General features: G+C 43.8%; 1 protein-coding gene across 1 annotated transcript; it reads right to left on the bottom strand.

Annotated features, from left to right (window-relative positions):
* Positions 1-669: 669 nt before the first annotated feature.
* Positions 670-5,992, bottom strand: tnfaip6 (tumor necrosis factor, alpha-induced protein 6). Its single transcript, XM_035604906.2, has 6 exons — positions 5,799-5,992; positions 4,939-5,076; positions 3,843-4,004; positions 2,185-2,413; positions 1,342-1,382; positions 670-1,248 (listed from the first exon to the last, which is right to left on the bottom strand). The coding sequence occupies exons 1-6, from the start codon at positions 5,896-5,898 to the stop codon at positions 1,145-1,147; spliced, it is 774 nt and encodes a 257-aa protein (XP_035460799.1). The 5' UTR covers positions 5,899-5,992; the 3' UTR covers positions 670-1,144.
* Between the last annotated feature and the right edge of the window lie 5,389 nt (positions 5,993-11,381).

The raw sequence follows: 11,381 nt of genomic DNA, 5'->3' as shown, positions 1-11,381 counted from the left end.
TGTAGATATAAAAAAGAGTATATTAATGTTTTCTACGTGCAAGATTGTAATAGTACAAGATATCAATGTATAATACGCATGTGTGTTCTATATATACATGTAAGTAATGTCTTGAATATGTAAAGTAAAAGTCAGATAATAAGAATAAAAGATATTTCCTAACTTTTCTAACTGTTTTACGAAAGTAAGAATGTCATATTTAAATACTCATATTTAAATACATATATTTCAGATCTGTCTATGTATTTTCTTATCTTATATGATATGGAAACAGAATATCATACATACAAAGTTAAATGGATTATATATTATTTAAATTGAATCAGAAGTTTCAATAAACACCTCAAGTTAAAGTTTTAGTTTTGTTATAACAATGATTTATTTTTTGGGATAACAAACATAAAATATGAAATTTTACAGAGTATCATGTATACAAAGTTATAAGTATTATATATTATTAAAAAAGTAAAGTATCATTTTGGTTATAATAATGATTTTGTTAAATATAATAAACATAATATAAGTCGTTTTTATACTTGCTAAACACCACATCCATAAATTCACAAAAACAAAACCTTTGCTTAACATATTATGACATGAATTGATGCAACTTCATAGAATGTACTAATACCTCTTCTATGTCTGTTTCGAATATTCCCTAACTTTTTATTTTGATTTATGTTAAATATAACGGTTTAGTGTAACTATTTGGGAGGTTTGCCTTCTTTCTTACGTGTCCTGTTATTTTACCCCCTGGATCTAAATGTCATCTGTATTAAATACATAAATAAAGTTTTTTTTTATGATAACAGTGAATAACAACATAATTCAAACCCTGCAAAATGCAAGAATTATAAAAAATCTGTATAAATACAGCAAACAAAACAGAGAAGTGAAAGTGAAAAACCAAACTCTCTCCACAAAATACCAAACTCATTGCTTTTGTAGCTGTTAAAAGACTAAACAGCACAAAATGTCTGTAAAAATGTATTTAGTTATTTCACTGCAGCTCAATTTAATGACAGTTTATTAGACAGAAATATTCATTTAATGAGGCTTAAGGGCTCATTTATTACAGAACACGGGGTAACCAATAACTTCACAAATACAGCAACAGGATCCATCAGTGTATTAAAACCATCCGTCAGTTGTGTGAGAACACCGACGTGTTGAAGGCCGTGTACTGTAACTGGAAACCTCCGGCCGTGACCGAAGCATCCGAGAGGAACTTTAACGTCATCACGTTTCCTGTGGAACAGAGGAAAATAAATTATAAATCATCAGCGTGTCATAAACAAAAAATATCTTTCCTCCTTGTAATATTTTACGTTGGCGTCTCACCTGTGCTGATGATGTCATCAGGTAAATAATCACCACAGAACCTGAGAAGACACAGATTAAAAAAATCATTATTCACATGAAGCTAAAACAGACACAAAGGGCAGGAAAATTAATATCTATGTTCATAAAAATCTCCTCCTCTTCATCTTATTTGTTCTACCTTTTTAGGAAAAAAATGTCAACAAAGATGCAAACACGTATGTTTTTAAAGTTTCTCAAATGTGAGGATTAGCTACTTTTTTTCTATTTCATGTTATTGCAAATTATATTTCTTGATATCTGAATGATATGTCACCGTGGACTATTTTCACTATTTTCAAAATTGTTACTTGATGAATATAAAAACATGTAATCAGATTATCAGACATAATCAAACCAGATTATATTATAATATATATATATATATATATATATATATATATATATATATATATATATATATATATTACATTGTCAAGGTCTCAAGATATTGACGATGTCTTATAAATATGTCAATTTTTTAATTTTTTTTCTATGATTATAGATAATGATATGACTTTTTTGTTTGTTTTTGTAAATGCTGAATAAGCTTTATGCATTTTATTAACATTGAAAATGTTCTTGATGTTTAAAGAGATTTAAAGGTTGTTGTGGTTGCGGCCATTTTGTTTCTGGTATAAGGTGCAATATTGATTTTGAAGTACTCCAAAAGCATCAGATTAGACTAGAAATTATTATTGTAATCCAATGGATTAAGTTACTGATTACAAAAATTGTCGGAACATTGTTAGTCAGTTGAATCAGGGACATCTGCCTGACAACAACACTGGGAGGTTTGTTTGTTTCCGTCAGACGTCCTCTCACCTCCCCACGAAGCCCGAGACGTCGTCGTAGCTGTCGTACACCTCCAGGTAGTCGGCCAGACACGACGTGTCGTCCTCCACGTCGAACTCCAGGAAGTGCAGGTGGATCCTCTGGTCCCGGGGCACGCGGATGTGCCACGAGCAGATCTGCTCGTCCTCGTACTCGTCGGGGAACCCGGGCGACTGGATGGTCTTCTGCAGGTCCGTCTGCACGCCGCCGCACTCCTTGGCTGTGGGACGCGTGACAAGAGACGTGTCTTTACTCTTGAATACATGTTGATAAGATGTATAAGATCGATTGGAGGCCCGCAACAACATACACACAGTACGCCATATACCTCCTCCCCACACATTTCATGAATCACTACAGTAAAAAGCAACAACTTGTCCTCGAATAATTCCCCGCGATGTTTCTCTTTAATCGGATCCGGGGAAGCATTTTGGTTCGGGGGCGTTTGGTCTCTTGCGTGTGAGCCTCCGACCGAATTCAGAACAACCCAAAGGATAAAGTCCTCAGCAGAGGAAATCAAACGCACATGTTGAGGCCCGGTGACAATGGCATCAAAAGCTTTTCCCCCCCGACGCTCCTGGAGGCTACATGAACATTTTAATGTGGTCTGAAGATCATTTCTCATTTTGTGGATCGTGCGACCAGAACGTCTACAGTACAGTACATCCGAGACGATTACCTCTGCACAGGTATGTTGTTGTTAAGATGAGTTATAAATTATTCCTGATTCATTGTCCATTTGCTCCGACTGTGCTGAGTCACCCGGGCGCTGTGGGCTTGTTGCAACCCCTCACTCGGAGTTATCTCTCACTCAGCTGCTGCTCCTCTTATCCACACTGATGTCGGAGCTTCCTGCTCCGGGTTTATTCCTGGTGGGGACGTGCTGATAACTCGCAGGGTGACAGACGCCTGAGTGAACACAGAAAGTCTCTGGCACTGTGGTCGCCTCACGTGAGACCTGTCAACCCTCTAAGTGTGGACGTCGTCAGACCCACGAACACGAGTGCTGCATTTGGAATTTGACCAAACATGCTGGGAGACATTCAGATATAGTGTTATTAAGATGTGCTCCAGAAATATGAACACACAATCAAACAGGTCAGTACGACGTGAAAAGTGTTGCTCGTGAGAGTAATAATCCAACTCCACATCTTTATGGATGTTTCTTTGCTCTTTTGGGGATTAAATTATTTTGTTTTATTGCCTAATCAACCCAAATTTCAGCTAATAAACTTCTGTTTGCGTCTGTCAGACGTTATACTGGCGTAGCTAGACTATTACTCAACTGCGTATTAGTCTGTGATCTCTGGGTTCATTTGTAGATTTCCCAGAGGCGTTACCAAATGAAGCAGACCTCAATTGGATGAACCTACAACCAGTGAGAGCAGCGAATCATGTGACAACAGACCAGAGCAGAGAGGAGACGTGTGAAATGTGAAGATATCAGGTACCAACAGGCGGCCATCTTGGTTGTTCACACAAGTCGCCTCTCTCTGCATCGCGGTTTAAAGCCCCGCCCATTATCAGGTAATCTGACATCCTCCGGGCCCCAGGCTAGCTCGACGCATTGACGGACAAATGCTCCCTGGCAAATGTCTGAAGCACTCAAGTCAAAGTGTTAAACCTCTACGTATAACCCCCGTACTCACAGTCCGGGTTGTAGCAGTACGCGTCCCATCTCTCGCTCTTGTTCAGCCGGTATCCGTAGTCGATGATGCCCACCTTCCCGAAGCCGCAGAGGGCGCCGGCCTTGACGATGGGGTAGCCCACGCGTCCTCTGTCGAACCATCCGGCCGCGCACACGTGGAAACCTGAGCCGGGGGAAAAAAGAAGGTCCGATTGATGCAACAGTGCACAAGGTCAGTCGATTTCCCGCAAAACGTCCGGACGTGAGAAGACGCGAGCCGAGCGGTTAGCGGCGAGTGTGAGTCTGAATTCAGGCGACTCCGACTCCTTGGGGGCTGCACGAAACCCAAGGAGTGTCAAGCACCTGCAGACGGGGTCTTTCCCCTGTCGTATTTCATGTTGTGGATTTGTGACCTTGTATGCGGTGGGTCAGGGACATACGGTCTAATTCTGTTGGGGGGAATTTCATAGAAGTGAAGGAACAAAGACACGCTCCAGTACAGACAGTAGGCTCGGGGCAGAGAGGTACACAGAATACTTTGTCTTTGTCGGGTAACACATCTTAATTTCTCCTAATTGAGCTCCAGACTTGAACATCAGTCAAAGACAAGAAAGCACAGCACAGGGTCTTTGTGGTTAAACCTCAGAAAGTCTTCCTTTCAACTCCCAAGAGAACCTGGCTCGACGATGTTGTTGTAGTTGCTGTTTTAATGTCATGTTGCTCCAGGGCTCAGTGCGGAGCTACCATCTGCAGACCAGGCCAGAAGAGCCCAGACTGAAGGGGGGGACCTCCCGGGCGGACCAACCTCAGCTGCGCTCGTGGACGTGACGTCAGAGACGAGCGGCTGGACTCTGGCGATGTTCACCACCCAGCGAGGTGTTTACAGGCTTCGACAGGACTCGTGGGAGTTCGCGCGTAAAAGTGGAGTCATGCAACAGCAGCCAGACACTCGCGGAAAGAAGTGCGACCTTTACCCCCGTGCACGCAGGAACCTCTGTTCCCCGCGTGTCCAAAGCATTCCGCTCTCTACTGATACAGCAGAATGTCACGTTTCATTTCCTTCAACGGGAGAACGGGTCTGTGGAACGGCTGCGTGATGTTTAACTGCTCCCACAGACCTATTTGTCTCGCCGCCTCCAGCTGTTGGTAAGTGGCCAGCGCCCCTCCCTCGTACTCGCAGACGGCCTTGGCCTCTTTAAACGTCAGCTGGTATCGGCCTTTGCGCGACTCCCGGTGGTAAACTCCGGCTGCTCGTTCTGTCGCAGAGAGAAACACAGAGAGGGGGGAAAAAAAGGTCTTCAAACAAAAGAACATCTGAAGGAAAATCTGCTTGAACTTCTGCAACGGGACGTTTTAAAACACTAAACGGGAAAAAAACACTTAATTGACTTAATGTGTCAAAGCAGCGATCAACGATCAGCAAATTTCTCTGACATTTCTTGACATAAACTCTTACACCTGTCAAAAAATCTGAACCGAAATCCTATTATGATGGACGTTATCTTACATTAAGTCTTTTCCCTATAACGAGTTGTCAGATAATGTCCATAATCATATAATTTCTGTTCTGATTGATCACCGATTTCTGCTTTGGCTTTACATTAAAGCCCCAGTGTGTAATCTTTGTAATTTTCTGGCGCCATCTGGTGGTGAAAGCTGCAAACCGCTAAACCAACCGAGCGACCGACAGGGGACACTTTATGGCGGCGCACCGCCTATTCCCATTTCCTGTTTTTCCGGCAGCGTCTGAAAATTCAACGTGAACGCGACGTGTTCAGAACCGTTTGGTTCATCAACCGTATTCAACACGACTGCATGAGCTTCTGTTTGTTTCCCTCACGATTTCCCCAAAAACATTCATCTACTGGTGAAAGAAGAACTTGGAAATCAGAAGCAAACACAGTCTGACCTGATGCTTGGTCAACCAGTAGAAGAAGAAGAAGAAGAAGAAAGAGAAGTTTGTGTATTTCATTCTCACCCAGCCATATGGAATTATGGAATATCCCGTTCCTGAAGCCCCAGGCCTGCGCCTCCTTCAGCAGGAGCCCGAGTGTCCAGAGCAGAGCCAAGACGTGCATCCTGCAGCCGCTCGACAGATGTTCTCTGCAGATGTTCTCCAGGAGCTCGCCCTCCCTCCGACTCCCTCTCTCTGCTGCGTCTGCCTCTTTATACCAGCCTCTCTCTCTCTCTCTCTCTCCCTCTCTCCCTCTCTCTCCCCCCCCCCCTCTCTCTCTCTGACGCCCCCCCCCCCGAGCTGCTGCATGTTAACTAACTACCACCAACACGTTCTTTTAGTTCCACTTTCTGCTTTGTATGTGGATCTTTCACTGAGAAGTAAAAAAGTATTGGAATACTATTAAAGTAAAATATCAAAAGTATTACAAAAAAAAAAATACATACTTGATGAACCCTTTATCATCTACGCGTGGGGGGGTGGTAGGGGGGGGGGGGGGCCTCTACCAGATGCTTGGCGTCTCCCACAGCCTCATCAACAGATGAGGTGAGTTGCTCAGCAGCATCTCCAAGGTTACTGCCCCCCAGACCCCCACCGGCCCCCCACAGCGAATCTGTCGAGTCACTGGACCTTTTGTTCTCAGCATTACAACATCAGCAATATAACTACTGTACAAATGTGCACAGCTACAGCTGATTTCATCCTCTTACAAAGTGTTTGCTCTTTTCCTTTTGGAGAATGAAACGCGGGACGATAGTGAATAGATACTAATACATAAGTTATATTATTCATCTTAGCGGTGGAAGAAATGTCCACGTATGAAATGAGTCGCTTCGGGTTTTCAGCAGTTGCTCGATTTAGCATCTCTCAGCTTCGTGCTCTGGTTCAGTGACGTATGTAAAAAATCACGACACTTGGTCTCAACATTCCTTCAACGTCCTTTGTCCAAAAGCTCGAATAAAATCAACCAACCGAGTGAATCTTTGCACTTCAGGAAACACTTGCACTTTAAATGAAACAGAACTGGGGATCCGTGATCGGAGGCTGTCCGGGGAATGAATACGACAAATTATTCTCAAATCAAGAGAAACCATCTGAATGTGATACCTCCCAGGTTAATGTGAGAGGACACACACACACACACACACACACACACACACACACACACACACACACACACACACACACACACACACACACACACACACACACACACACACACACACACACACACACACACACACACACACACACACACACACACCAGGGGCTTCTGGGTGAAATTGTCCTGAATTGGTTCCAGACTCGGGAGGAAATGATCTGATCCTGATTCAGACCCACACATGGAAAGTTCTTCTCAGACATATACTGTAAATTACAACGGCATCGTAACGAGAGGATTCATCATCGTCGTCATCGTTTCCATGTGTCGTAGGATTCGACGGGAGGGAACAGCGGTCGAACGCTGCTCCGAGTGAGTCGACGGCGTCGTGATTAAACGTCTATAAAAGTGTTTGTGAATTATCCATACGACTGACATCACGTCTGTAGTGAACACAAACACAGTACGTGATGTGATCCTGTGAATGTGTTTCATTTAATTACACTTCACAGAGTCAATTACATTTCAAAACTAACTTTTAGACTCAACTCTGCCATTGAAAGCTGAATTTATGCTTTGGGATTGATGTGTAGCTGAACGCCTGCTATTAATAAAATAGCTGAATTATTCATGTTTAAAGCAAAAATGGGAAACTTTGCCTGTTCGAGTGACAGAGAATAAGACAGTCACAGTCTCACGAGACTGACTTCCACCAAAAAACGACCACATCGGTCGTCTGTTCACGCAGCTCATTACGACGTATGCGGTCGTCATGTACACGGCCACTAGAGGTCAGCGTTTGTGTATTTCAATGGATTTGCCTATGACTCATAATGAGTTGTTTCCATCTCTTGTTCACTGTGAGAGTGAAGGTTTTAGGTGAACCCGTGTTTGACAGATCACAAAATAGGTGAAACGCTCCCGAAAAGGTTTAAAACCAAAAAGCCTTTCTTCGCCTCGCTCGTCTTCGGGAACTGGAGTCTTACAAAAGCCTAAAGTACGTAACTGCAGGAAGAGAGAATTGGAGAAAAGAGGCTAGATTTGTTTCAGAGGATCCTTCAAACATGGTCGAGGAATGAATCCGATGGGCGGAGCCTCGGTGGGCGGAGCCTCACCGGGCCGACCCCTTTCCCAGGATTCATTGCGCGCCGGTGACAAACCCTCCAACCGTGGGCAACGGCATCGAGGGCGGAGGATGCTGGCGACGGAGCAGACCGTCGTGGGAAGAAGTGGAGAGACGTCATCCATCTTTCTTCACATCAGTCTGCTGTTCATGGGGCGACTTTGGAACGTCAACACTATGATGATGATGATGATGATGACGATGATGATATTCCAGCTGGTTCCCGTTGCCAACAAGTGGCCGTGTTGATGTCAGTGCGGCTCTTAAGTTCTTCTGTTCCACGCCGGCTCACATGTGGCTGTAGTTTATTCGACTCTGCTTGTGATCGTCCCCAGTGGGTTTGAGCTGTGAAGAAATCTGAAGCAAGAAGCAGCAGATTTGTGGAGAATGTCCTGGGGCGAAGGGGCCGGAGGGTAATCACTGCCCTGACATGACGCCGCTTCCTCCTCCTCGCACATGTCAAACACGTTTCTGGAGCAGAGCTGGTTTTTATTGGTCAGTCGGACCGGACCCACATGGACGTCGAGTACAGCCGACGCAGATGGAGAGAGGACGGAGGGACGGAGGGAGAATAGAGTCTTTGTTTCTTTATAACTGTTTCTTGTGGGCCGTTCTACTAACTGACTTCGCTCTGGTGGTCCATGACACACACACACACACACACACACACACACACACACACACACACACACACACACACACACACACACACACACACACACACACACACACACACACACACACACACACACAAATCTTCTGTTTTTTGTTGACGATCCCTCCTGCAAATGAAAGGGGAAATTCATACTCTGTCCTATATACTGTAGGCATATCAATAATTTTATACTATCATCTCCCTTTTTTGGAATTTAATGAAAAATGTTTTACTCTTTATCACAAACTGTGGATAAAAATGGACGTACAGCCACCGGGTCCGGAAAGTGAAGCCAACGCTGAAGTGCCTGAAGCCTGCGTTCTGTGTCCTGACCAGCAGAGGGCGACTCTATGAGAACGTGAAGTCTTCTCCAACACACGATGTTCATTTTGTACATTATGGTTCTTTTACAACCAAACCATAAAGCACCGGATGCGTTGGAGCGTGGACACAGTGTGATTGACAGCTGGTACCGTCCAATAACTACGTGTGGTTATAAAAACAAACCAAGATGGCGCTGGTCAAAATGCGAAAAACGGTTGAAAACGGTTCCTTTGACAACTTGTGCATTTGTGTGAAAGGTTTGTTCACACAAATGGGGTTTGATAACAGGAAAATCTGTGGAAATCAAATCAGGATTTGTGTTGTTCTTGAATTAGTACTGTGAATTTGCAAAGTAACTAGTGACTACAGCTGTCAAATAAACGCTGTGTAGTAGAAGTATTAATGGGGTCATGTATTTGAACCTAAATTAGATAAAAACTGCAGTAACTTTACTCAGTGACTTGTACTTCTTCCAAGTTCATGTGTGTGTAGACACATCACCACTTCCAGAACAACTGGCGCCACCTGGTGGCCACAGGCTCCATCTGACAATCCAGAGTCTGGTTTAGTCTTGGATCCATTCACAGATTGTTTCAGAGATCTGCAGCTCAGTGTCAGTGTCTGATGAACACGTCAGGGTTAAATTAATAATCTGACTGGTACTGAAAACACTGATTCAGGATCAGTGATGACGGGTTTGTACTGGAGCTCTACTGTACCTGAACGATGCACACGTCACAGTTAACGTTTCCTCGTCCACAAGATTCTCACAACTTTGTTTCCCCAGTTAGTTTCCCTTTCCTACATGAGATATGGATTCACAAATCTAGGTACAGGCTTTTCCCAGAGTGATGCAATAATAATGTCCCTGTAGAGAATTCGAAGAGAGCGACTGAGGATTATCACAGGGACATTTTTGCAGAAGCTTCTGCATCATCGTGTCTGGAACAGAGAAGGTGTCGATCACGAGCAGCAGACGACTCATCAGATGAGACGGTGACACAAAAAGTGAGGTTTAAAATCACATTCTCACCACTTTGTTTCCATGTGAGTGGAGTTAGTATCTTCACTGACGCCTCTTCGTCCACTAGGTGGCAGCAACAGTCCTGTCCTGATGTGCCTGTACTGTACTGTACTGTACTGTACACACACACACACACACACACACGAAAAATATTAAAGTCAGAAACAGGATCTCCAGCAGCAAAGTGTGAGTCTCAGCAGTTTGTCTGTCACATGTCAACATGCACAGGGGAAAAAAACCCACTTGGACTTTCACGTACTGTAGATTAATTTACTGCATATTCATCTTCACCCTCCCAGAATTATGATCTGTGACGTTAGCTCTCCTTCTAACTTTGAAGTTATCTTCATCACTAACTGTACACGTCCCTATGATAATATTCATACGGTGAAACAAATGACAAAATGGTGAGATGATTTTATTTTTTGGTCTCAACTCAGTTTGAACGGATTCGGCTCAAAGCGTTCGGAGTCGTTGAGACTAATTTTACTTTAGCTCAAAAGTGTTGCGAACACGAAGCTCCCAGAATATATTACAGGGTATTTTCCTTCCTCGTGAAAAATGTAAGGAGCGAATAGAACCACACACTAGTTTACAACATCTTTAAATATCAGTAAACAGTACAGTAACTGTCAGGATTTGCCGCCAAAATCAATTATTGTTTACTCAAATATGGTTTCAAAACAGTTTGTCTTCCCAATTATTTCCAAAAATCTTTCTATAAGAGAATTTCCTCAACCAGCTGCATAGAAGAGAGACTCCACGATCCAGACCGTCACCTTGACACATCCTGGTTTCCTAAACACATAAATGTGCACTGAGCAATGGTTACCAATTACTCTCTGAAATCAATTTCCCATCACTGCCTGGAGCTGAAGACAGTCAGACGAGAGTCAGACGAGAGTCAGACGAGAGTCAGACGAGAGTCAGACGAGAGTCAGACGAGAGTCAGACGAGAGTCAGACGAGAGTCAGACGCGTCAGCAGCAGTTAACGAGAACATTAATTTGTGTTGATGAGCGTGAGATCTCGATCCGATGTCGTCGATGTCGATGTTTCGGGGGTTTGTTTCCGCCTCCACTTCCTGTCAGACTTGAACCTGACCTCTGTGACGTCACCTCCATCAGGAAAAACAGAACAGACGTCGGCTTGTTCCCCTTCACAGCCGCAGCTTTCCTCCTGCTGGAAGTGAGTCGACACCACAAAGACACGTGTGAGAAGTTAGTTTCCCTTTGGTACATGAGATGTGGATGCGGATTCACAAACCCGAGGCACAGACTCGCATACAATTTCCCCCAAAGTGATGCGATAATGTCCCGTGGAGCAGCTTCTGCATCATCGTGTCTGGAACAGAGAAGGTGTCAATCACAGCAGCAGGCG

The sequence above is a fragment of the Scophthalmus maximus genome, chromosome 14, assembly GCF_022379125.1.
Source record: "Scophthalmus maximus strain ysfricsl-2021 chromosome 14, ASM2237912v1, whole genome shotgun sequence".
Classification (NCBI taxonomy): Eukaryota; Metazoa; Chordata; class Actinopteri; order Pleuronectiformes; family Scophthalmidae; genus Scophthalmus; species Scophthalmus maximus.
Note: the sequence above shows the minus strand (reverse complement) of the source record. Positions and strands in the feature narration are given on the sequence as shown.